This window comes from Trichoplusia ni, chromosome 9 (genome assembly GCF_003590095.1).
Source record: "Trichoplusia ni isolate ovarian cell line Hi5 chromosome 9, tn1, whole genome shotgun sequence".
NCBI lineage: Eukaryota > Metazoa > Arthropoda > Insecta > Lepidoptera > Noctuidae > Trichoplusia > Trichoplusia ni.
The window spans coordinates 10,124,088-10,151,556 of NC_039486.1; the positions used below are offsets into that span (position 1 = coordinate 10,124,088).

The following is a 27,469-nucleotide window of genomic DNA, read 5'->3' on the forward strand; positions in this document are numbered from 1 at the left end:
AGTATGATTCCGTTTAACCTTGGCTATTAATTTTATCCCCATACTGTCTTGTTTGAAAGTTACTTAGCTTTAGCCATCAAATGCAACAACTGTATAGTCTAACAGTGAATATAAACAACTCGAACTAACAATATTGTCCTCTGCCCTCATACATTGGAATCGCATAAAAACACAGCTTTGTAATACTTTCGTTTGCTTTGGCTTACACAATATTGTCTAGCGTTAAAACAAATGCTATTATTTCACGTCACTTGAAATAATTTTAACTCGTATATCTGAAAAACAATGGATTCTATTGTATTATTGTCTCGATATAAACATGAAAATTAAAATATTTTAAATTATTTTTGAAGGACGTGCCAACAATAGCTATTGCATTACAATGAATTAAAACATATACAAGGCAGCCCCAAATCTCGTTTGTACGTTTTACTATCACACAAACATTCTGCGTTTTGCATTGGGAATGTTATTTATTTACGACTTTTATGACTGCAACACAATATTACTGAGACTCCGTTATACATTTTTTCTCCATTAAAGTTTCATCACCCGCAACATATTCCAAGCATAACTTTTGTAATTTATCCTCGTAACACTCAAGTGAGCTGCCTGTACATTTAGACGGAACGTTCGTATCGGTCGTGACTTCGTGTCGCGTTATACTAACTTAAACTAGCTTGTACTGTGCGTTCGTAATTACAACTAAAGATTTACGTCAAACGTTAAACTAATATTATGCTAATTATTTATAGATGGCATGAATCTGTGTCGGCTGGCCGTCAGCCGAGTACAATCATTAATGCGTTTTAAATTTCGCTCAAGACAAAATTTCATGAAGTGAGCAAAAGGCACTAGTACTTATGAAAATTTAAGCGATTGCTCATCATGGGCAGCCTTATAGAAGCGATATATAAGCTATCATCACATTTACCTCACAACACTTTTACAAGACATTAAAACATCAGATAATTGTCACCAAACACACATAAGTAACTCGGCATGTGATGGGGCCAGTCTTGCAACACCAGAAACAAAAGAATTATCCTTAAAATAACATAAAATTTGATCGTGGAAGTTAAAGACAAATAAATATATTATAAGGGCCATTTTGCTGAACTTAATTACAAAGGCTAGCAATTGCACATTTTATTAATCCTTTTCAATATATTAATTTTATAGAAAAATAACCCTAGTAATACGTCAATTTACTTAATAATTTAATCGTGTCAAAAATACATACATCTAAATATCTATTTACACAGTCTATTGAACTGAGGGGTACTACGGTTATTACGTTGTGTAAGGCAAGAGTCCACTTGAGGCAGCCGCTCCCTCTCACATATCCCAAACTTTAGGAAACAAATAGGCGGAGTGGTAACAACCGAAAACATGGAATTAAGTCCTCCAAATTTTAACTCCGTGCATAGAATTGTGACTTTAAATATTTTATTATGCAAGTCAGTTAATTAAAATATTTTTTATGAAATCAAATCTACGTTTTGTCACGATGTAATCAATTTTCTTGGGATAAATTAAATGTAGTTTTCTAGGAGCCACATTTCAATGTACGGAGCGTTACATAAATCTAAACAATAAATTAAGTAACACGAAATAAACTAATTAAATTTGGCACTAATCTAATACTTAACTCTAACCAGGTCATAAAATGCATTGTGAAACATTGAAATGCTGTAAAAACTCTATTATCCACTCTTTTTAATTTAATTAGTAACTTCTTTAACTGTAGATAAATTATCATGAGATGCAACAATGTTAATTCTTTAAATCAATTTACGGTACATTTTTTTTAATATTTACCCTGACTTGTTTTGTTTCTGTTTTATTGAATTGCATTTATTGATAATTATCGATCAATTAACTTAAGACATCCAAAATCAACTGAAAAGTTATCGACGTCATGCATACAATATTTATCTCAAAAATTCATCGAAAACCAGTACATCCAAAGTGAATACAAAGAGCCCTGTGGGGCCCCTAGGGTCTGCTGCGCGTGTGTGGCCGCGGTCAGGGCACGTCCCGCGCCGCGTCCATGGCGTGGCTGAGGCAGCGGCTCACCAGCTCCAGCTTGTTCAGGTAGCCCGCCGCCACCTCGCCGCGGGGGGAACTGCAACACACTCCGGTGAGAAATAATGTTTCAAACTAATTAGAACATATTTCTAAGAGCGGGTTACGGACCTTAATATAAATGGCTCTTCGTGAGGTGAGCTCGCTGCGTAAGGCGTGTATCTTCTAACGTAATCACCCACTGTGGAAGGAGAATTTTCACTTTTATCATAGATTTTTATTTGAAGACAATGTGTTTCATATTATAGTTTTTGAGTAACAGTAGGTATTTAGTTAATGGAAAAAGGTTTCATTTCGATTGAACGAAATTTGTTATCAAGATTTTTTATAAGGTGCACGTTAATATATTTTGTCCTTACTTTATTTTGTTGTTTTTGTACTTACGTGCGGGCGAGGCTGGCAGGTTGAGCCGCATGTCGTGTTTGAGCAGGCGCCGCGCGAGGGACTCGCTCGGGGACCGCGGTGTGCCCACGCCCACTACAGGGCTGCTGCACGCTACACCTCTACTGCAAGATACACATTTAATTGCAACACTTTTACCAAGAACTGCATAGATAGCCGAGTGGCTGAGGTCATTACTTCAAAAGACTGTGACCAACGTATCGCGGGTTCGATCCTCGCGTAGGACAAGCATTTATGTGTTTCACGAAATTTCAGCTTGACCTAAGTCTTTGTAGCATGTGACTTGAATGTTTGTGAAAATCCCGCGACTCACGGATTTAATTCTTTAATGCGGTAGTCGTTTTTCAAAGTAATAAAAAATATACTTTTATATCCATAGTTAAAGTTTTTAACCAATTCTATTTAAATCTTAAAACAAAATGTAGTCAACTGAAGATTTTATATAATGTAGTAGCATGTATACTGACGGCGTGTGCCGGGCGGGGTCCCGGGCGTCCCGCTCGTGGCGCAGCAGCGCGGCGGCCGACAGCGCGCGCACGTGCTGGCGCCGCCGCACCACGAACCCCATGCGCAGCACTATCACCACCACCGTGGCGATGCATCTGCGGGGAGGGGGGGCGTACGTTACGTTAAAAACCTTTCAAATTAATTGTTCAGTCAATTGCGAAAGTCTCCCGAATGCTGTTAAAATAATAAAAAAAGCATGCATTTATAAATAATTTAAACTAAACGGTAGAAAATAAGTGATAAATGAGAAAAATTATTTTAATTTAATATATCGGTTACAACGAAGTAAATATCTAGTAACTCACTTGAACCGTTTCTTCCCCTTGCTGACTTCCGGCGCCCTGGTTAAGGGTAGTCGCAGGTTCTTCTCCAGCTCTGTGTAGCCGGAGAGCACGCGCTGCAGGTACCGCTTCTGCCACACCAGCGCCTTGCGACAGCTCTCCAGGCGGAGGCAACGGCCGTGTAGGTAGCGTATCTGAAAACAAACGAAAAGCTTATATTATTATTCATTGCTGAAGTCCAATATTAATATTACCAAGCAAAAAATGCGTTATATCTATGTAACCATACGATGCGAAATATTTCGGAAAAGATCGCATTGTCTTCTGAAACTTACTACGTAGACAAACTTATTTCAAACTTAAAAACAATACCGTAGTCATATTTAATTAAAAATAGAATACAAATGACATTATATCTGTCAGTGTGATGTGACGAACAATATTTATTCCGCGCATAACATTTTATTTATATTTTAATATAAAAATTCCGTTGTTTTATAATGAAAACGCACTAGCTAATACAACATACGTAAATATGGAGCCACCAAAGAGCGATGCGCCTAAACTGCCCGACATGGTGTAAGTTACCTTTTCCATTATTAAGTCTGTTTTATATTGAATTCCCGAGAACAGTTATGCATAGTTTCTCTAGTGGAATCTTTGACTTATTTGTTTTTTTCAGCATGTGCGGCGATCATCCGTCTTTTACAAAGACGGAGCTTAACGCCAAACTAGACATAAAGATGGATGAAAAGGACAAGGATAAGGCTAAAGACAAGGCCATGTCTTATGCAAAGATAACGCCTACGGTGAGTAGAATTTCTTTAGAAGGTGAGAGTACAAAACTACCTACTAAAAGACTACTAGATTTACGAATCAGTGGGTTTTTGAATAGAGGTCATAGACGTAGGCAGCTGACGACAGTCCCCAGAGCAATGCTTGGGCTTAAACGAAATAAAATAATGCTGTCCACTGAATGGAATTGTGATAGTTTGTCAAGTGGTGTGTAGTGATGTGGTAGTGTTGTGTGCGCAGCCATCGGTGGGGTCCCGCACGCGCGCCACGTCGGAGCACGCGCTGCGGCTGGTGGAGGCGCGGCGCCGCGTGCGCTCGCTGGAGGTCGTGCAGCGCCCCGACGTGGACGTGGCCGCCTCCGGGAACCGCGCGCTCGTGCAGGGTAACTACACATTATTCTTTTCCTTCTCTGATCAACACTTACATGTTGTGTCATTGCGTTCAAAATGTTTTTCGATGAATCTATATTACTCTCTACTTTCTCTCTCTCTCTCTCTCTCTCTCTCTACTTTTATGGAGAATTCAGTTCTGCTTGCGTTTGTGCTGTCATATATCTAGCCACTTTGTGTCACTATCGAGCCACTCCTAATGAAAAACAACCCGAGGCTCGGTCTACGTCAATTCTAGTCCATGTGTTTGACTGTGAAGTCATTGTTACCGACATGGCAGTGTTCCCAGCAGCAGCGCTGGGCAGCTTCCGGTGGCCGCCGTACCTGCTGTGCGTGTGGGTGCTGGTGCTGGTGCTCACGCATGTGCTGCACTGCCTCGTCAGCGTGCTGGAGCGCGCGTTGCCAGCCCTCAAGTCAGTTCCATTTTAAGTAGATGAAATAGTAGTTGCGTTTTAGTGTAGCTGTAGACAGTGTATTTCGTGTAAATAATATATAGTTTATATATACGCTCTTGGGTCATGAATATTTGTAGATAAAAACTGCATTATTTTTCTGGCCTTTTTGTGAAAATTATACGCATTTGTTCTCACAAGTTAAATTACATATGAAATGAAATACAATTGTATTTGAAGTATCTATTTGCAACGCTGTAAGTTGTGCATTGTTTGGTCTAGGAAGTGCAGCCAGTTCTTCCGCACGTGGACGGAGGAGTCGTGGCGCGGCGAGTGCGAGGCCAACCAGCGCGTGTGGCCGGCGGCGCTGGCGCTGGTGACGGGGCTGCTGTACGCGCTGTACTTCACGCTGTACGCGCTGTACGGCGTCGTGCTGTGGGCCATCGAGCCGCTGGCCGCCGAGCTGGACGACAAGCGCAGCGCCGCCGACCTGCGCGCGCGCGACCACACTCGCGACCACACGCGCGACCACACGCCGCCACGAGTCACCAACTACGACGACGACGCCAAGAGCGCCGCGCACACGCCCACGCACACCGCCTAGTGCAGCCTAGCCCGCCTAGCCCGCCTAGCCGCTGGGTTACCAACTTAACGCGGAATTTTATAAATATACTCAATGACAAATATATAACTTTTACAACAATTTAATAAAAAAATAACATCAAATACAAGCCACGTCTTTTTTATTCAAGTTTACCACTTGTGTCGAAGTAAGAACGGCCTGAAGTAAGAACTACGTTCACCGATTCCTTAATAAACAGGATTACACTTTGCACGTCTTCTGTCACAACACATGCAACTGCTTTTTTTATTAACTAAAACACACCTAAATTTTGATTTTAGAAAAATACTGATGTCTTCCAACCACATTATTAAGTAATACTAATTAGACAATTCGTAAAGATAGGTAGAACCTACAAGGACTCTTTATATTTGTTAACAGCTTATTGTATACCTAATCTACATTCTATACACAAAAAAAAATCTGATTTAGAGAAAGGCAGAAAACAATGTCATGAATTTATCAGCATTATTTATTTATCTTTTTCTGTGATTAGCCTTCCCTTAATAGAAATATTATATTCATTCCACTTTCTAATAGCTTTGATATCTGCTAAATGCTCTTTATTGACAATCCAAATTATATTCTTTTAACTATTTTTTCCAGCTTAGCCGACCTTTCTAAATTTTTAAGTACGTTATCTGAAATGTCAGCAGGATTCATTTATACCGGGATAAAACCGAACTGGAGAGAACTTAAAGTTTAAAATGTACTACTATACCTTCAGCCTGGGATAATCCTTGCTTATGATGGAGACTGAGCGCGACTTCAATAGCCTACAGTGACAACAAAGAGTTCACTACAAGTACACGATGGTGCACAAGCATTTTATCAAGTTAGAACTAGCTTTCCCAGCGATCTTCGTACCGCATAACAGTCTATGATAAAAATGCAGACAAAATATAAAAATAGGTTTTATATCAATCGGAAGATCGTTATCCCGATACCACTCTCATGTATACGCGCTTTCCAGTTTGAGTAAGACTAAAATTAGCCAAATAGCTTCTCCAATTATAGCAACCCTAACGTACAGTAATTCATTTGCGAATGCACCTTGTGTCATTTTTCTAACGTTTCCTTCACGCTGCGCTCTAGATTTGCCGATTGAAAGCTAGTGTAAAAAGAAAGAAACGCCACAGAACAAGTGAACCATTTAATGAAGCAGTCACTCACAGCCTGGTCCCTCTCGTCGGGCTGCGCGGGCTGCGCGGGCGGCGCGGGCGGGCCCTGCGCGCGGGCCGCGGCCTCCTTCTCCAGGCGCTCCACCTTGGCGGCCAGCTGCTGCTTCTCAGTCCGGAGAGACATCAGCTCGGGGCTCGCAGTGTCCAGCACACACTTCTTTAGTGTCGCCAGCTCCCGAGCTAGTTCCGTTTTGGTGCTCTCGATTTCAGTCTGAGCGACAAAAAACAAACCTTAGCTTGCATAGCATTGGGTCCCATGATTTTATCAGATCAGTTGAAACATAATAAAGTTAAAAAGTTGATCATTCAGGATGTTCTTTTACTTACCAATGCATCAGTAACGGGCTTGTGGTTGGCGACAGTTGATAGCTTCCTCTCGAGCTCCGCTATCGTGTGGCTCTGCGTACCGATCAGTTCTTTAGACCGAAGCAGTTGCACACCTGCGTCATGTTTTAATCTGCCACGAATATAACACTTTTTAGTTAAATGCCCAAGAAATCTCACTCACTGATGTAAAAAAAAATCAACATAACTGTACAATGGGAATCTGTCCATCTACAACGTACCTCTTCAACTCAGCGAGTTCGTTCTTAAGCGCAGTGCACTGCTCGTTCTTAGCATTGATCTCGCGCTCGGCCTGCAGCCGGCTGTGGTCCAGCATGGCCTGCAGATCCATAAACCGTGAGCGTTCCACTTCCAGTTTTGACTTTAGTAGGGAGACTTCACCTTTAAGACGGTCGCTGTTCTCCATCTGTGGACAAGGATTACGTTTAAACTGTGAATAAGATATTGTAGTTTAACTATAAACCTTAATACACACAAAAAGAGAGTTAAAGTTTTAGGACTACAGAGAAGGGTGTTTCAATAAGGATGCTTAGCTTTTATTTTAGGATGCAGTTTTCGGCAATTTAGGAAAAATGACTTTAATGAGTCAGCATGCGTGCCTGCTGCTCGCTATGTGTCAGTATGAGTGTGCTACCTCATGCTGCAGCTGCGCCCTGTGCGGGTCGCTGCTGGTGTGGTCGAGCGCCTGCCGCTCCAGCTGCGCCAGGCGGGCGCGTGCCTGCTGCTCGCTATGTGTCAGTATGAGTGTGCTACCTCATGCTGCAGCTGCGCCCTGTGCGGGTCGCTGCTGGTGTGGTCGAGCGCCTGCCGCTCCAGCTGCGCCAGGCGGGCGCGTGCCTGCTGCTCGCTATGTGTCAGTATGAGTGTGCTACCTCATGCTGCAGCTGCGCCCTGTGCGGGTCGCTGCTGGTGTGGTCGAGCGCCTGCCGCTCCAGCTGCGCCAGGCGGGCGCGTGCCTGCTGCTCACGCTGCTGCAGTTCTAGCTCCGACTGCATGGCGGCTTCTAACCGCTTCTTCAAGATCTGGATCATATTCGAGTCCTGGTTCTGTGGCACGGGACGAAAAAAATATATAATTGATAAACAGAAATCAAATCAGTGTCGTAAGTTGTGCATTCAAACGGCTTTCTCTCAAAAGCTGAGAATAATAATTCTATGAAAATATGAGGTCTATTCTGCTTGAATACGGAACAATTTCGACGTTTTTCATGCATGTTACACAAACGTCACATACTTCATATTTACATACTTGTAAGCTCTCAGCGGTCTGTTTGTGCGTGTCGAGCAGTAGTTGCAGTCGACCACAGTTGTCGCGTTCGGCTTCGTAGCGCAGTTTAGTCGTTTGCCAGTCTTGTACCAGTTTGTCGCGGACCCTGTTATAAAATAAAACATGACTTATTGCGGTATTGTCACCCTCTGTACTTTTAACTGTTGATGGTAGGTTAAAAGGAGAAATCGCTACTTTATAAGGCTGGAAATACAAAAAAACTAAAATTAACATTTACCTATTAAGCTCCGTGATGAGCGCGTCCTTGTCCTTGAGCCGAGCCTCTAGGTTGTTGACTTGCATGAGCAGCTTGTCGTTGTCTGAGCGCAGCCGGTTGATGCGGTCCGATGATGACGAGTGGATTGAGCTTGACGACCTAGACGACAACAGTTTGTCTTAGCTGACGTATTGACAAAGATTGAAATGACATCACCGATGGTTTATTTTTATACTTGAATTGAACTTTGCCAACTAAGCTTGAACTTAAGTAAGGTGTAACAATTTTACTCACTTAGACGTATTCAAAGCTAATCGAGGAATCTCCTCTCTTTCATCGCTGCTCGCTGACAATATCTGTAACAATGGAGAAATCTCAGTAAAAACAGGTCTGAATTCTGTGATGTTTTTCTACGGTGTTTAGAGTTTAGAATATGAGTCAGTGTGTGGTGTACCTGTTCCATGATGTCGTCGTCCAGCGTGTGCGAGTAGTGCAGCTGGTCGCGCACGGCCCGCTCCAGCTCGGCCGTGGGCGAGCGCACGCACAGCGCGCGCGCGCTTTCCCCGCCGCCGCCGCCGCCGCCGCCGCCGCCGCCGCCGCGGCTAGGTGAGCTGCGCACTCTGCCACACACATAGTACTCGATTATTATCACCTCCACTTCCATTGCTCAATAAACTAATAAGAGTAGGTGAGTCCGAACGAAAAGAACGTCCATTGTCTACGGCAGCAAGCGACTACAAGGATGTTAACAATGGCGTGCGGCTCACGGGCTTCGTGGATCAATAACGAAACCAAATGACTATTTGACATGAGCAGATGAAAGGTCAAAATAGTTGAGGTTGAGGGCAAACATTTATCGCGAGAAACAGAGAGATATGAGTAAGGAGGCATTTTCTTAGCAGTAATAAGTTTTAAAAGGAGGCAAAAAAGATGAACTTCAAGTACTAATTTAACCTCAGAACAGGGTCAAACGGACTTTAGAATTTCGACTGCACCTTTTTGTTTGTTCAATTACCTGTCTACAAATTCCCTCAAGTTCTCCAGTTCGACTTCTAACTCTTGACATCTTTCAACCTTCAAGCGAAGTTTATTCTTCAACTCACTCACATTTGATTCTTCTCGCATCCTGTTGGTAAAATGAGTATACAATAATTTACATCCAAAAGAAAGTTAATGACTTCTGTACCCACTCTATATAGAGATAACTGAGATGAGATTTACTAACCTAGAGACAACGTTATCAAGTTGTTGCGCTAGTTGCTCCTTTTCATCCATGAGCTGCTGTATCTCGTGCTGCAGAGTCTCGGCCTGGTGTTTCAACTCGGCGTTGTCCGTGTCTTTGTCTGCGACCTGCTTGTTGGCCTGGCTTAGATTATTCCTCAGTTCTGTTACATCCAACTTTGCTTTTGCTAATTCGAACGCCTGAGGAAATAATACACAATGAGTTGTGTAAAACTAAGACATATAAAAAAGTAATCCTTCACGTAATTAGACATACCTTATCATTCAACTCTTTCTTGTTAAAGTCAAGTTCATGTTGCAGAAGCGAGATCTGTTTCCTGATCTTCACCAATTGTTTTTTATCGCTGCTGGCTTGCCTGTCCAGCGACTTCCTTTCATCACCGCTCTTATTACGAGGTGACGGACTTCTCGATACCATCTTCAACTGCTCTTTGAGAGAAGCTATCTCTTCGTGGAAAGCGTTTATGTCTTCATGTAAGATCTCAATTTCTGTTTCTTTGTCTTTAAGCTTGTCATTCAGCAGTTTTAATTCATCAATCTTGGCTGTCAATTCACTATTGAGTGAATTTACTCGCTCTAATTCACTTTCGTGACTCTGTAGCTTTAAAGAAGCGTTCTCTTGTTCTTTTTCTAGTTTGGTCAATTTCAGTTTTAATTCTTTGTTATTTGTATTGAGGTTGTCGTTTTCTTCATTAAGTTTGGCAACGTCACGGTTCAATGCTTCGAGTGTATCTTGTAAGTGGAAGACTTCGCTGGATTTCTCTTCAAATGCTTCTTTTAGATTATCCAGCTCTTCCGTTTTGTCCGTGAGATTTCTTTGCAAGTCGTCCAACCTGTCCAAGTGTTGGTTCAGACTGTCTATCTGTTGATTCTTTTCGGAAACCAGTTGCTTCAACTTTTCAAGTTCATTTACCTTGTCCCTCATCTGGTGGTTTTCATCTTCATATTTCTCTAGAGCGTTGTTCCTACTTTGCAACTCATCTATTTTGACTTCAAGTTCAGTCATTTTGTTTGTCAAGTTACGTTTTTCCTTAGCGAGTTCAAGAATCATATTTTCTCGTCTGAGGATATCTTCCTTTAATACATGCAAGTCTTTTGATTTATCGGTGACTTCCTGCGTCAACTCTGCAAGTCTTTGTTCAAGCAGCTTCTTGTTGGAAGAGAAATTGTCAAGTTGATTTTCATAGAACTTCTTATCATGTTCCATGGTGGCCATAGTGTTTTCTAGTAAGCTCTTTAGTTCTTCCACTTCCTCTTTCAGTGCAGGGAATTCGCACAGTTGTTCTTCTGCGTGCTTGAGTTCTGATTTGCAGTTCTCTAATTCCGACCTAGATTTTTTAATCTCATGTTTTAACTGAGTGAGGATATCGGGGAAATTTTCTTGTCTCACATCTAACGTAATGCCTAGTTCTCCTAATGAGGTATAGTCATTGTTTGTTTTGTTGTCAGTTGTTTCTAAAGAGAAGTTAATTTTCTTCGGCTCGACGCTAACATCTTTGCTGTCGTTGGCATCTCTATTTGGGTACATTGAGCAATTATCTTGTATAATTTGAGCATGTTTTGTTTCAATTCCAAACATTGTAGTTTCGTTGACATTTCTCTTATATTGCTTGGGCTGGTCCTTGTTTTGTGTGGATGTTAAATGTGCCGGCAGGGAGTCAGCTCGGGGTGTATATCCGGGTAGTTCAAAATGGTCTACGTACTCAATGTTCAGAGAACTCATATTAGCTTTTTCAAACTCTGGAGGCAATGTCCTGTTGAAAGTTTTCTCCTTTGTGATATCAGCGTAAGGTGCCCCAATCAAACTGACATTTTGACCTTTTAACTCGGCTCTACGCATCTGCAGGTCTTGTTCGTCAAATTCAGATATAGAAACAATGTCACTTAAAGTTCTAGCGGAAGCTTTGCCTTCCAGTACATCTCCATTTTCTTTTTGTTCCACTTCATCCAATTTTAGCGCTGTGAAATGAGCAATATATCATATTTAACTGTGCAAGTAAGCTAGACATATCTTTTACCGTCAACCTAAATAATCGCAAGGAAGTTGGAATAAATCCAAATATAATATGTATAATTCTAGACTAGACTGATGTAAAGTCCTAAAACAAAACTGGAAGCAGAACACATGAATCATCAACAAAACTGAACATCGGGAATAGAAAGCATGTTTGTCCGAGCCTGTATTTACGGACAATTTTTGGCAAGCTTCAACAAATGGAATAAATAGTTAATTCGTTTCACATCTCAATGAGGCGCCACGAGTGTAAAACATAGTATACTATACAACTTATTAATTTTCAAAAACTGAGTTCTTTCCCGTACTGCTAATAGTTTTGTTCGTGGCCAGCCCGTATTAATATGTTTTTTGAACTTCTTGAGCGCTGATATGATTTTAATGAAATAAAATCCATGTAAGCGTTATAACTTACCCAACAGCTCTTGCAGTTGGTCCTCCTTCTCGGCCAGCGCCCTCTGGTGGTCCCTCAAGGCAGCTTGCAGGTCTTCCTTATCCTTCTCTAAGCTCCTTGCTAAGCTTTCTAGCTGACCAATACGCGACTGTGTGGCGGATAGCTCTCGTTCTAATATTATGACCTTGTCTTTCGGATTACCTGATTAATAAAACATTTACTATATAAATTTTGTGTAATTGAACATTCAATTTCTACTGCCTAGTGATTTCCCATATATATTTTTATTAATTGAAGAATTTAACAGCATACTTGTAGTTTCCTTTTGTTTATGAAAATTACAGAAACATGCGTAAAATTTTTAGTCTTGAAATAAAATAAGAGTCATGTAGTCAATACTAAACAGTTGAAGAGGCTAATATTACAAATAATGAAAAAATCCTACGCTCGCGCCATGAATCATAAATAAAAACTACGATAACAACTGACTCAATTGGTGATACAACTGTATAAAACCCTGGAGCAAACACACCCAACGACAACCTAGAATATTTTCAGTAAAAGTAATTTCTGCAAGTTATTATTACATACCATTTCTATCAAATACGACGGCTATTTATGAAGATTTATTGATTTCAATTAACTAATATTTTTGACTTTGACGCAGACGACCGCCTAAAGGAACTTTTAATACTGTATGCGACAAAATAACCATTTCTTGTTTCAAACTAGATTTTATGTAAACATTTATTTTTGTAACACTTACATGAGTTTCCATACAGCGAGAGATGTTCATCGTTAAGCTTTTCTCTCTCTTCTAGGTTCTGTTTGACTCGTGTTAACTGCTTGTCCTTTGATTCCAGCTCTTCTTTTAATCTTTGCACCTAAGAAGAAAAAAATATTTGAAGGCTAGTAGGCTAGTAGAAGTGAGATATAGGGACAGCGCTCATAATAATATGGATAAGATGGGCTTTAAAGGGCATGAGAGTCACACATGTTTGACTCTAACGATTCCTATTTGTTAGATACGTTTAAAGCCCTTCTGGAGGTCTTTTAAAACTATCAAATCAGTGGAAAATTAACCATACCACTATAATAAAAAAACATACGCAATGATTTTCTCGCGCGTATTTTTCCGACCCAACCGGAGTCCTTAATCATAGAGTCGAACAGTTTGACTCGCGACCCCGCCGCCTTCTATACTGTCAGGGTCCTCAATATGTCGACGGCCTGTTATGCTGTTACCTCTGCGAGTGCGTCATGCAGCTGCACGCTGAGCTGGCTGGTGGCCTGGTGCGAGAGCGCCTCCGCGTCGTTGCGCTGCTGCTGCAGGCGCGCCGACAGCGACGAGATGCGCAGCGCCTGCTCCGACATGCGCGCCTGCAGCACGTCGCGCTCGGCGCGCACCTCCTGCACACACACACCCTCGTTCACATCCTATATCTATGACCAGTTAGGTAGATTGAGAACAGTATAATGTATGCAGTATGGATTTTATTAGCCGTCCTTCACTAGTGAAGTCACTCTTTAGTTATACTTGTAAGCAATGTTTTTAGTATATGAAGACCTATTATGCGTTGAATAAAAGTTATATTACAAAAATGGTAAGTAGACTGATATAATGACGATCGCAGCAACCAAAGGATAGAAAGGAAAAAGATTGGATTTATTAACGCTTAGTAAAGTTACAATAGATTTTTTTGTTTGTTTATGCAGTACAAAATTGAACCTCCTATATGAGTAAGTGGCTGCTCTTTAGCCAGTATGCTTAATGATCTAAATTGAGCTCTCACCAGGTGTTCACTGGGGGCACCTGGTGAGACCGATCTGTCCCTCGCCACAGTAATCAGCTGTCAGTTGAACACAAAGGTCAGCAGTATTAGTCATGAAGCTCTATATTTACTGCGACACAGTTCCGAGTGTAACTGCTAACATCATTAGGATTAGATCGCGATCAATGGACGCTGTGTTAAATAATAACCGTTTTATTGGGGCACTGATTTAACGACGGGTTTTGTAGGTTACCGTAACGGTGGGCTGACGTCATTTGGTGAAGGTATAAATTTTGCTATGTAAAAATTATGCAATGTTCTTTGGAATAGATTGAGTAAACGGATGCCAAACGTCAAGAGGCTTAGTTTTCGCAAAGGAAACGTCTTTCTCCTATGTTCGTGTTTTTGTACTTTACGTGTATAATTGAGGACTAAAAAATATTTTGCTATTCCGCACAAATCAAAATAGATTTTCATGTCAATTATACTTTGCGTCAAAATATAGTTTCACCACAATATTAGAACAGAACATTTTCCGAACATAACTCGGGTGAGTTACGGCGTATATTCCGGATATATCCTGAGTTACACGCTACTGCATCTGACTGATGTGAATAAGCTATTAGGAGATAAAAAATAAAACACTATCGGCCGCCGTCATCATAAATTGTTGGATCCCTTTGTTATTAAGACCAACGTCAGATGCCGTTCATTGAACCGTAACGTTTTGCTTTTAAAGTTAAGCTCTGTTAACGATTTCATGTTACTTTCGAGAAAATGTATTTTATAAAATTACTTTTGAGAGTAATTTCGACATGTAATACCGATTTTTGTATTTTAAAATAAATTTTGTGTTACGAAGGGTTCAATAACTTCCCCCTCTGAGTGCACGAAATGTATTCTTGACAGTGAGAAATAAATTTACAAAAATAAACTGCTCAATTTACTTAACTTTTTAGGACCACTGTCTGCTAAATATTTTGTTTTTACCTCTTAAGGTAGAATTTGTGTTACCCGTTTATAATAAAATACAACCGTTCATATACATGAAGAATTGTGAATCACGCTAGAGATGTTACTACGTAAGTATTACGTATGTATCTAATTAAATTAGTCTAGACTGATAATAACATTTGTACCCTGACTACACACTTATTGCCAATGTCATCAATTGAAGCAATAAACTGACAACAGGATATTCATGCCTTGGTGTAATTCAATCCATATTTACATATGTATAAAAGAAGATATCACAAACACTTCGCTCACAATCAAACATTTATTGTTTTTACACAACTAAGTATTTTGCTACTGAGATAAGTAATGACTGTACAGTTGACATTACCATCATAACCAACTCAGAACATCATAACGTCACGTTACGGGTTTAAAACTAAACACCGGTTTACTACTTCAGATGCAGTATTAGCATACTCTACAGTCTGATACATAGGTTAAGTGAAGCTCGGGTCACAATGGCCCAACTGAATAATGTGATCTTTACAGTTGTTTGCCTGCTTATCAAGATGTTATACTGAAATAACTAATGGTTTCTCAGTAGAATTAAGCCATCAAACTGTACTACAAATAGGATATCAAATAATCTTCGAAACATGCTGTGTAGCACGTTAGTTTTGACATGCCATAATAGCTTTACGCAGATTTTTATATAGATGCGTAACTTTATCATTCTATTAAATCCAGTTATTCTATATACAAAAAAATAATATTAAAGCTATGTGTTAGTAAACATGATTGTTTACTAAGCATACATGCTTGTTTTTCAATGACCTACAGTTCTCAATCGCAGTAGTGTTTGAGACATATTAATGTGAAGGTTCGTGGGTGTTCAAATTTTTCGTTACTTCTTCCCGACAAAAAAGGGCTTTACCCCTTACGTACTAGAACAAGTGTTAATCCGCGGATAGCCTGATGCCCTACCGGAAACGCCTAGTCAATTAATAAATACAAATGAAATGTTACAAGTTCAAGAACAACAAAATGTTAAACTAGATCCTAACTCTCAATAATTTTACATAACCATTTCCACGAACTGAATTATTTTATTCGTAATATTTGCGAATCAGGCGCTGCTTTCCCGATGACATTGCGTCGTATAACATATCGTTGATGCGCAGTTGGCAGCGTCGGACGCGCCAACACCCAATTCATTTACTCACATTAACTAAATAAAGCCCAATTTGCTCTTGTTAGTGCGGCTAACTATGTCATTTCTTAAGTTTTTAGTTTTCTCCACTTTGTTTAAATGAGCCCCAAACATTAATATTCCAAAATTGTTAAAATGTAACTTAATAGATAAATATTACTCAGTAATTCTCTTGTGGAAAAAAACACATAATATGCTACCTCGGTCTATAAAGTGCACCATCTACAGGGACTTTTCCGAAAATAAACTTCTAAATTTACAGATTGTATGTAAATAAAATATTTTATACGTCAAAAGTCACAAACATAAAAAGCCAATATAGTAATTCGATTAATTAACTATATGCGTTCAAGGTATACATATGTGTATCAGAAAGCACCAAATTCCCACTTACCGTTAGATCCGGCAATCCCATCCTAACGTACTTGCTAAAGTAACTCCAAACAAACATCACACATTTACCACTATGTCGAGGTGGAAATTCGACACTGAATAATTTCACTGTTACATTGCGGGGTAACTGCAAGGTTACGCATCACATTTTGATGAGAGAATGCAATGGATGACGTGCATTTATGGCTGATCGGGGATGAGGGAGAGACCTTACGGCAGCAGAACACGCTCTGAAGCATCGAGAGAGACTGAAGTCAGACGCGCGCTCCGGCCGGAGAGAGACGGAGATGCACGAAATGTTGGCGCGAATAGATACGGCTTGTAGAATAATATTATAGAACGAATATCTTATACATGAATCCAGGTAAAAAAACTTTTTAAGGTTAATCTCACGTTTAAATAGAGTCTGAAATAGTTGTCGCCTTAATATAAGCGATGCAATACAACGTAGATAAAAACTACAAACAAAAATACGATGTTAAACCACCGTTTTTCAGAAATACGACATAATCTTGCGACTATTAATTTAAAAACAATATCAATAGCCACTAAACATAACAAAATAATTTATTAATAGTTTAATGTAACAGGTGCCACCTCCACAAATTTTCCTTATTCCCACCTATATTTAACTCACACGAACATGTATTTACGCTAGTGTGCGTATACGCGACACGTAGGGTTGGCATCTATTTTTGTTCGTATGTTTATCTTCCTGCTTGTGTAACCGAGGGTTAATTGCGAACTAGTAAATGGGTTACAACGTCGCTACGAGCTTTTATTGTTCAATAACATCAACTCAAATTGAGAGTGAAGAAAAGCATGGGTGGAATTCCATAATGCAAGAAAACCTTGAAATAGTTTCAGAATTTTTAAATGTGTTTAGGAAATATTTACAAAATATTGTGAGTTGTTAGCAGTACTGAATATTTATGGTTGTATTTTTTGGTAGTTAATTAAATTTTAAACTCTATGTACACGGGGCAACCCTGTGACATAAGCCAATCAAACAAATTGAGAGAGCGGAGAGAGTTCATCTCGCATATTAGGGTCGCTGGAAATGACTGCAAATTGTGAGTGCCTGTATATAACTAGCGTAGGTCGCCGGTGACTAACACATGAATAGGTTTGGGGAGAGAAAAGATCCGTAGGTTTGAGTAGGGTCGGTGGCCAACTAGAAATAATAATAAAATACTTGTTAGTTAACAACCACCGAAGACATCAGGTGAGTCACTGATGCGTGCGAGACGGATGTGGGTTAACGATGACTAAAACAATAGGCTGGGATTGTTGGATCCAGATTTATTATGGCGTTTAAACAAGGAATACGGCTTTGCATACTATTTTATTGTATGCTGAGAATCCGCAATTTCAAACGGATATACCTTACCTGATCATACTTAGTATAAATAATACTATATACAATCAGCAGCACACAGTGTCTAAAAATCAAAACTTTTACTAGGAAATGCCAAGTTATAGCTTACGAATATTTTTCTAAAGTGAAACAATCAAATATCTCAAAGATGCAGCGTTAAGCCTGCAGTTCTGTTGATCCCGTTTCGAGACGTTATTACGAATATGCATGTTAAATCCATTAATCCTCAGTACGGCAACTGTTAGAATCCGGGCTAACTGTTGCAATATTATCGTGAATCCGTCTCTAGTAAGTTTGACGTATTGGCCGCAAATCTGCTCAACAGTCAAAACAAACGGATCACAGTATCGACGGAATGTAAACATAAATATGTGATGCCAGGAGCTGTATTTGTGTATAGGGAAAATATGTGTAATGGTAACTGTGGGAGTGAAGTATAATTTTCGTGGAAATCGATAGCAATAAATAACATGATAGGTCGTTGACTGGAGTGAGTACCCACAGGCAAATTCAGGCGATTATTTCTTTGATAAAAATATTATGCTTCCTTCCTATACTTGATTCCTACAAGGAATTTTAAAAGACCTAAAACAAAATTTGTGTTAGCACTGCAAAGAAGGTCAACGGTGCAAAGAATGCTTCAGTCTGTAAACGTTTTTGAATGGAGTTGAAAGAACTTTAAAATAGTTGGCGCCGTGGCAAGGAGCTCAGTTTACTTTGTGTAAAAAAATAACCCGTAACGTACGGCACAGACAATAACTTACTTAAACATATACACGATTTGTGTCAGAAAACATATCATGGGTTAGGTTTAAGTATATTAAAGCATTCCTACCAGACACACAATAAACATCCGAATTCTAAAAGAAACCTATAACGATTTTATTTAAAACATCCGTTCGAAAACTAACATTTTAATTGGATCATACATCAGGCACATGTAAACTAACTAAAAGAACCCACTTATCATTGAACTTGAGTGTTATTTTTATAGAATATCTGTTGAACATCACTCATGTATTGGCTCTTATTCTAACGCCTGTTCATTATTTATTTGTGGCGCGCCCGTGGCTTGTCGTGCAGCGAAAGTTTGAACAAAAATAGAGGGTGATTGTGATAACCTGCATTAAGCTTTCTGAGGGTGATGTCATGATATCAAAATCTTGTTTTTGTTAGTTTACGAGATTTATCTAAAGTTTAGTTAAGTGAGTCAAATTCATAGCACCAATTCTTTGAAAGCGATGTTCTCTACCCATTTGCATTGAGAATGTTTGTAATGATCCGATATAATCTTATTCAAAAGATACATAAACTGTTTATTTGTGACGATTTTCGATTTTGAAATGCTCTAGCTATAGTTTATAAGCTAGAGCATTTCAAAATCGAAAATGCATTTGGCTTTCAATAAGTGTTACATCAGACTTGTTACTACTCAAACAAACTGCTCCTCTGTTTACACAACTTTATTAGTGCATTAATATTAGAATCTATAATTATTGAATACTGGCCCTAACTGTTTTAACATATTATGGGTGATACAAATAACTGTCTGCCGTACGTATTTTACTACGGGTTAACAGTATGTTCCGGCCGGCATACGGCGCATGGGTAAGAGGTTTCATCACTATGAAATAACAGATAAGTTCCTCAATTATATGATACAAACTATTTGTGAGCTGTTTGAAGGGAACACGCCTGACTTTGGGCGAGTATATGCAACCGCGGCTTTGTCAAGCTTTTTGTAGCAACAAGTTGGTGGTATTGTGGCATTTATCTGCCAAATATTAGGCAGCATTCAATAATAATCTAGAATTAATTAGATTATTAGATCTGCGGCAAAGCAGGTCATGGATTTACAGCTTCAAAGTAAATTCGTTTACGCGATTAATTTTGATATGTAACCTGCAGAACAATATTGTTACATCATAGAAAATTCATTCATAAAACAATTTCTATTCAATTCAAACCGAATATTCACAATGAAAACCGACTTTGAACCGCGAAGTTGACATTTCGGTATCGTTCGGTGATGTTCGCGAGTCATTGTGAAAGAGCTGTGCGATATCAAAATAAATCGTTGGCGCGTCGCCAGCGATCGGCGGGACCAAGGTCTGAGCGTACAATGGGCTCTATCCAGGAAATATTCTACTGAATGTTCAGTATGACACAACTGTTTAGTGATTCTGTTTCCCGCGGATTCGTTCGCGTGGGCCACACTGTTTACTACAAGTTAAAGATTTTCTGTACGTAGTTGGCAGTTAGGTGCTCGTAGTGGCGAAAATGCTGATACAAATTACGGGCGTTTATGGGCATTCTATGTTTCACAAAATGTCAGATTATCTCAGATTACATGACGTAGAGAAAAGTTCATTCCGGTGCAGCAATCAAAACTTGCGTTCAGGTTAAAAAAAATATCGATGACTCACTGCGCTACACAAAATTCTTTTCGTATACTTTATGTGCGCAAATAAACTTTATTACTCTGTAAAATTGCTTTAGATTTAATTTGAGACTTCATAAAGTGTAAATGGTATTTAATGTCATTCGGGTAAGTATCGCTAACGAAAGTCAGCTTTTATTTCTCCTGAAAAATCCGGTAAAACAGCTTATCTTATACTGAGGAATCGCTGTTTGTCCGTCTGTTGTATATTAGGTCGTATCTCATGAACCGTGGCAGCTAGACGGTTGGGTACTAAAAATATGATGAGGAGTCTGACCTGCGCGATGTCGGTGAGCTGCGCGCGCTGCATGTCGAGGTCGGCGAGGCGCTTGAGCAGCGCGTCCTCGGCGCGCGCCTGCCAGCACACGCACTCCCACACGCCGCACAGCTCCGCCAGCCGCGGGCCCGCCGGCTCCGGGGACTGCGCCTGCCGGGACCGGACTTTACACTACTCTGGACTAACACTTACAACCGCCACGCTCATGGGCGTAGGGCACACTGCACACTGTGAAATTTTGCTTCAATTGCGGTCACCTATATTTTATCCCTTCATCTTATAGATCCAGCGAAGAACTATAACTTCTGGGAAGAAACCATGATTTTTTTTATGCTTAGTTTAGAAGTTATTACTTATTTGCTTTTTATTTCGTATTGTCAATAACTATATTATGCATGCTCAAACTTAAAATCAGACACGGAATCGATAGGAATACGGAGAAAATCGCAATTTAGTGAAAATCGAAAAAAAAACGATTTCTCTTTGTACGTCGTAGATACAATGCCCTAACTTTGTATGAAGTTAGATATTGTATTGTTACTGTGATAAAACAATGATTTATGTAAATCATATTATTATTTTGAAATGGAAGTTATGCTGACGTCAGCATAACTTCTAAACTAAGCATAAAAAAAACATGGTTTCTTCCCAGAAGTTATAGTTCTTCGCTGGATCTATAAGATGAAGGGATAAAATATAGGTGACCGCAATTGAAGCAAAATTTCACAGTGTGCACTGGTACTAGCTGGGGCGCTTGCCCCACCCCGCCTCTAACCTATAAGGAGCTTAACTAACAACTATCATAATATCGGAAAGAAAGTACAAAAAAGGAGGCGTAAATGGGGGATATGATCAAGATTTCGGAAATGCAATTTATCCCATTAATTAAAAATTGCGCTCGCTATTTTTCTTGCCCAGCCATGTCCGATTGTCCAATAGAAAATATATTGCACATTACGGCGGGTTAAAATGTGGCTTCGCTCAAACATGAGCGAAATTTGTCTAAGCGGCCTGTGTGCACAGAATGAGGATCACCGAAACAAAAATTATTTTTGAATAATTGCTAGTGATCATCTGCTAAGTGCTAGTTATACAAATAGAGATATTAAAAAAAAATTACGCCTGATTGTGGAATTCACTGCTTCCTTTAACAAATCCAAAATATTCATTTAAAAATGAAATTACCTCCAAATCCCTGTGTTTCTGATCTCTAAGTGATACATCTTCGCTGGGTTCACTACAACTTGTAGAGCACACTTCGTGGATCCTCTCCAGCTTGCGCGTGCGCCGATGTATCATCTCTTCTATGTAGCGACACTGTCAAAAGATACATGATCCATTTAAACTCGTGTAAACAGCCTTTTCTGAAATTTCCGACCGAAGGTCTGGTTTCGGTTTCGGCCGAGTTTCGGCGAAAAATCAAGTTTCGGTTAAGGCCAAAATTGGCCGAACCTTTTGTCGAAACCGAAATTGGTTTCGGAAGTTGTCGTGCACGCTCGCCTAACTTCAATTCTCGCAGCAACACTTTGGCTGACGCTCGCGCTCGCGGATAGCTCCGTAGCATCAAAACTTAACCAGTCCTAACTAATGCAGAATACAGAATAATGGGTAAAATTCACAAAAAATCAGTAATTTAAGGAATTCTATACTTGACCACGTGAGTTTTGGTTTGGGTTTCGGTGCTGGTCGAAACTGAAGCCACGGCTGAAAATACGGTTTCGGTTTTGGTTACGGCCGGAAAACCAGTTTCGGCCGAACTTTACTTTTTGGTATACGTTTTCAGTATTTAACATACTATTTTTTTTTCCTAGCCTACTGTGTCCCACTGCTGGGCAAAGGCCTCCCCCCAAATCCTTCCACGACTCTCTATTGAAAAAATCTAAATAAATCTGAGCCATCATGGAGAACTACATATTGTAATTGTATATTTAACAAATAAAAATAAATAAAAAATCGAGGGTTACTAATGAGAGTCAAATTAAATACCTAATAATTGACTATTAATTCTAGCTACGAACCTGTTCTTTGACTTTCTCTAGGAGATCCTCGGCCTTTTCGTCTTCCTGGCCGCACTTGACGCACGTGACGTCACTGGCCTCGGCCTTCTCGCTCCGCAGCGACTCCAGCTCTCCCAACAGCGACCTCATCTTGCTATCCCTCTCTTCTATCGTATGTTTCATTTGTTCTAATTGTTCTAAGATCTCTGTCTCGTGAGCAGTTTTCTGTTCCAGTTGACTTTCCAAGTTAGTTATGATGTCTCGTAGGAGACTAATTTTCTCATCTGAAGCTTTGAGTTGGTCGTCTGTAGCGATCTTTTTTGTTTCCAGTTCGGTTATGATTTGATTCATCTCCCGGGTTTGGGCCTCCAGTTGTTCGACCTGTTTAGGATGAGTGTGAGAAATTGAAAGGAAATAGAACACAGAAGTAACGCGTAAATAATAAAAATATACAAATTTGTTATTAGCATGAACTAGATACAACTATTACACCAGACATTTAAATAACTACAAAACTACCACAAAATAATCACGTGTTCGACATGCTGTTAGGTGCAAAATAAATCTTAAACAGATCAAATATTCAAATACTAATATAATAAAATACCACTTCAGTCAGAATAAGTGTTTTACTTCTATCTTTAGCTTCGAGTCTTTGTTTGTCCACAGTATTGTGCTGTATTCGCGCGTTAACTATCTTCCAGTTGAGCTTTTCCAAGTTCATGTCAAGTAGAACTTTTTTAACTCTTGTTCTGACTCAAAGAGCACTAAGTATGTACATACAAGTTGTTACAACACAGAAAGCAAACTTACGTGCATATCGTGTTCACGACAGTTGCAATACGTGAGACGAAGGCAGTGCATCTGTTGGTAGACGGTGCGGGGAAAAGGGTTAGTGTGACCAACCAGTATGACATTGGATAGTGGTGTCATAGATAGTCAAGAAACTATGTTCATTTCAGACCTGTTAACTCTTTTCTCTCATTATTGAAAAAATAAGGGAATGATAACATAAATATTGAAAATTAACATTCTTTTTTACTTATATAAATATTTTAAGTCGTACTTGTTGGTCAAAAAATTAGTAAAGTGCAAATAAAACCTTGAACAAAAACATAGCAGTGAGCTTAGTGTTAAATTTTTAGTAAATAAAAATAGAAGTATGGAAGATCCAGAACCACACGATTAGCGATAGACAACAATAATTATAAAACTAGCACAAATTTAAGTTTTTTTTAATACTAATTTTTTTCCTTGGTATAAAGGAATTTAACTTATTTTTCGCTAGGTTATTCGCCTATATGTTCGCCTATATTAATATTTGAAATTGTTAACCATACAGCCAGAATTGTCAAACAATGTCTATTAAGACAGACCGTAACGCAAACTTTTCATTGAACTTTGAGTAGGTGAGACTTACTCAAATAGCGATTAATCGTTACACAATACAATCACCACACTTCATACAATCAGATCCACCCGAGACGTGTACCATGACATTTAAATTTCATGCTACAAGAGTAAACGAGATAGTGCTATTTACTCCACTCTAGTTCTTTAACTATCATGGCGTGTGTCACCCGAGCAGGCCGTACCTCGTTGAGTATCCTGGCGTTGTTCTGCAGCCTGGTGGCGAGCCTCGCGTTATCATCGCGCAGGTCCTGCAGACGGCGCGCGAACTCGTCGCGCTCGGCCTCGCGCTCGCTCGCTTGCTCTTCTACGAACGCTCGTGTCGAACGTAGCTGCCGGTTGGCTGCCTCCAACTGTACACAGACAACCCGTATAAAAATGTCAAAGAAATCATTAAATTCAAGTAACGCATATTTTTCCGCTTCGAGTTTCACACTATACCGGGACATAGTTATTCCAGCAAAAATAGTGGATTCTTCTACCTTAAGATTTATGACGTAACACACAGTAAGGATTCCATGCGACACCGAACAAATTTTTTAACTTTAACTTAATGAAAAAGCAGAGATTTTCACAGTACGTCACATGACACGATTTTGCGTAAAGCCATGCTTACTAGTAACAGTACACATAAATTGTATATCCGTAGGTCAATTAGTCGACTTTGAATTAATTTATAGTTCTGAAGTAACAAATCTTTGAATATAAAAATGAACCGTACACAATAATATATGTAATAAGCAAATAATTGCTAGTAATATGCTTATCGATGCATAAAGTAATGTGCAAAATAATAATATAAGCTTCTACGGTGGCACAAATAATAACATATAGAGATGTAAATATTAATAAAAATAGAAGCATTGTATATATATCGTGCGTTTACCTTCTCGCAACATATCTTATGTACGGGTGAATCTGTCATCCTTTTGACCTGTGCGTGCGTCGGTGCAAAATAAGTAAATGTTATTTCATTTCAATATATACATAAAGTAAATATATTATTAGGAGTCATTTATGATGAACCTTTTTATTTGATACTGTAAACATAATTATTATTATAAATATATTGTGGAGCGTGTTTTTTTATGAATAAAGATATAATTGAAATACGTGTTATAATATTTATAGTATTTGTTATGTTTTAAGTTCATTGCATCTGACTAACTGACTGACTGAATTCAAAAAGATACATGTTACTTAAAATTGTAGTATTAGTTGAATAGATGAATATATATCCAGTGTTAGTGCTGCAAGGGTGTGAATACATGAAGCTGTTGTGTGCCGTGTGTGCGCAGTACCTGCTGGTGCAGGTCGTCGCGCTCGCGCGAGAGCGAGTCGAGGTCCCGCGCCAGCCCCGCGCGCGGCGAGCCGCAGTCCGGCGACAGCGGGGCCGGCGCGGCCGCGTCGGTGCGAGCGCGCGGCCCGCCGCCGCACGGGCCCGGGCCTGTGCCGTAGCTGCGGGGATAACAACGGTCACTACAAGGCTTTACAGCTGTGACGATGCTTTAGTTACACACCAGAACCGAAACTTTCAAATGTTAAGTAACAGAAAACATCCACAATAGCGCAGACACGTGTCAAACGTACCCAACTTGAGCTCTTATAAGTATGAACGAAAGTTATTATAAAAATAATGATTTCAAAGAAAAATTTGGGTGCCTTAATATAACTATAATTAAGTCGTAGCTCGCAACCCTTTACCTTCTAAAGACATTTTTTAATCATTATATTATGTCATAAAAGTATTGTACATGAAAACTACATTGAATGAAAATGAACAATCCATTTTATGTAAGCAGAAACATTCAATCATAAAAGGTCAAATACGAAACTTTCACCTCAACAACAATAATTTATTTTTATAGCCGTCTTCAAAATGGCATCAATACATAATGATTACAAACTACTAATATTACATCAATCATGAATAACTAATAATAATCAATACCAAAAATCTTACCCTTCAGCTATAACCTCGCCACTGGTCATGAACTGCGCAATCTTTATCATGGCAGCTTCTAAATCCGAACGAAGTAAATTTTCACGCTGTAGACATTCAGACATCGCTTCCTCCATGTTCTAAATAAAATAAAATGTAAAGTTATATTTGGAAATTTATTTGATTAGAAGTCAATAGGATATCAAAATATCCTGAATTTCAATTATTAAAATCACAAATGAAAATTACCTTTCTATGGAGTTCACAGTTGTCGCAGGATTTCTGTTTGGAATCCAGGTCTTCAACTAGTTCGGTGATCTGTACACTTGATTCCAGCATGTTGGTGTCAATCCGACTTTCTACATAACAGAGAACATAGAAGATAACAAAATCAATGATTATGTTTAGGAGCAATCTAAATCATACGCACAAACAACTAACAAAAGTTTGTCAGCTAATAGTATAGTCAATGGAATAAATACCTAAACAACAAACAAACGTTAGAAAATAAATAAACTTTATTGAGGACTCGAGCCAGGGAAGGGGAATTTTAGAGCAAATGTCCCGTACAGTTCAAGTAAAATGAAATCAATCAAACATTGGCAACAATGTATTGTTCGTCCTGAGACGAATAACAAAGTTTAGAGATAAGGCAGTACTGACTGTGCGGCAGGCGCGCGGACAGGTCCAGCAGCGCGTGCGCCTCGAGGCGCAGCCGCCGCAGCGAGTGCTCCAGCTCGCGCTTGATGTCCGCGCTCACGTCGCGCTGCTGCGCCAGGAACACCGACAGGCCCTCCTGCACACACACAACACACGCATCAATATTCACTACTCAATGTGTAGGATTATTCTATGCAGTGCAGCTATTGTAACATCATTTGATTAATCTTTGACTGCCTAAGTCAAAATGACCACGTGTCATGTTAATTATGTCACAACAAAGAGAGTAGTGAATGTGCACAACACCATTCTGTCATTTAGTCATGACTGTAACGTGACGTAGTTATCATTTATCATGTAATTACACAGTGGCAGACAAAATATTAATCTTTACCGTCTATAAATATTATGAACGAAATTTACTACTTCTCTATTAATTTTCAGTAACTATCCTATGCACCTAACTATGCAAATTTTGAGTTAAAAATGTAAAATAGTCTGTATAAAGACAGATATGATTAAAACGGTAAAGCTCAACTAACGACAGTGACGTACCTCATCGAAATCCGTCAGTATAGCATTGAGATCAGGCGCGAAGTGCACATGCTTGCCGCTGCGCGACACCAGGCTCGTGTTCAGCTCGCCCGACAGCTCCGGCGTCGTCGGGCGAGACTCCTCGTCCAATATAGTACTGGAAAATATCATTGCGGATTAATATCAACTGCCATATTATTTGCTTGAAGGATATTGTAAAAAGCCAATAGGAAGGCTGGAAATTAAGTTTAAAAAGGAAGTTTTTTTTTTATTTTCACACAAAGCCAACTAGTCTCACACTAAGCAAAGCTTGTATTATGAGTACTAGACAACTGATAAACATCCTCATATATTTCTAAACACA

The 27,469-nt window shown here is 39.5% G+C and overlaps 2 protein-coding genes across 4 annotated transcripts in view; one reads left to right on the top strand and one right to left on the bottom strand.

Moving 5' to 3' along the window:
• Positions 1-1,489: 1,489 nt before the first annotated feature.
• Positions 1,490-27,469, bottom strand: part of LOC113497433 (centromere-associated protein E-like) — a 51,258-nt gene continuing 25,278 nt past the window's right edge. Inside the window, exons 11-39 of the mRNA XM_026876985.1 lie at positions 27,127-27,262; positions 26,575-26,707; positions 26,161-26,270; positions 25,933-26,051; positions 25,271-25,427; positions 24,155-24,502; positions 23,373-23,423; positions 22,581-22,940; positions 21,748-21,879; positions 20,563-20,712; positions 13,381-13,545; positions 12,902-13,019; positions 12,157-12,336; positions 9,984-11,686; positions 9,711-9,907; positions 9,501-9,611; positions 8,940-9,105; positions 8,780-8,841; positions 8,507-8,644; positions 8,251-8,374; positions 7,875-8,048; positions 7,224-7,408; positions 6,985-7,114; positions 6,650-6,868; positions 3,303-3,472; positions 2,958-3,092; positions 2,473-2,594; positions 2,200-2,269; positions 1,490-2,128 (exon numbers count right to left, since the gene is read on the bottom strand). Of these exons, the coding sequence (XP_026732786.1) occupies positions 2,029-2,128; positions 2,200-2,269; positions 2,473-2,594; positions 2,958-3,092; positions 3,303-3,472; positions 6,650-6,868; positions 6,985-7,114; positions 7,224-7,408; positions 7,875-8,048; positions 8,251-8,374; positions 8,507-8,644; positions 8,780-8,841; positions 8,940-9,105; positions 9,501-9,611; positions 9,711-9,907; positions 9,984-11,686; positions 12,157-12,336; positions 12,902-13,019; positions 13,381-13,545; positions 20,563-20,712; positions 21,748-21,879; positions 22,581-22,940; positions 23,373-23,423; positions 24,155-24,502; positions 25,271-25,427; positions 25,933-26,051; positions 26,161-26,270; positions 26,575-26,707; positions 27,127-27,262 (5,965 nt within the window). The 3' untranslated portion in view covers positions 1,490-2,028. The remainder of the gene's footprint in view (positions 2,129-2,199; positions 2,270-2,472; positions 2,595-2,957; positions 3,093-3,302; positions 3,473-6,649; positions 6,869-6,984; positions 7,115-7,223; positions 7,409-7,874; positions 8,049-8,250; positions 8,375-8,506; positions 8,645-8,779; positions 8,842-8,939; positions 9,106-9,500; positions 9,612-9,710; positions 9,908-9,983; positions 11,687-12,156; positions 12,337-12,901; positions 13,020-13,380; positions 13,546-20,562; positions 20,713-21,747; positions 21,880-22,580; positions 22,941-23,372; positions 23,424-24,154; positions 24,503-25,270; positions 25,428-25,932; positions 26,052-26,160; positions 26,271-26,574; positions 26,708-27,126; positions 27,263-27,469) is intronic.
• LOC113497747 lies at positions 3,485-5,585 on the top strand. 3 transcript variants are annotated; one of them, XM_026877442.1, is made up of 5 exons: positions 3,485-3,857; positions 3,961-4,087; positions 4,314-4,455; positions 4,743-4,875; positions 5,137-5,585. In XM_026877442.1, the coding sequence occupies exons 1-5, from the start codon at positions 3,814-3,816 to the stop codon at positions 5,456-5,458; spliced, it is 768 nt and encodes a 255-aa protein (XP_026733243.1). In that variant the 5' UTR covers positions 3,485-3,813; the 3' UTR covers positions 5,459-5,585. The 3 variants fall into 3 exon arrangements, with proteins under 3 accessions (XP_026733243.1, XP_026733244.1, XP_026733245.1); XM_026877443.1 differs by having other exon boundaries at positions 4,752-4,875; XM_026877444.1 differs by having other exon boundaries at positions 4,755-4,875.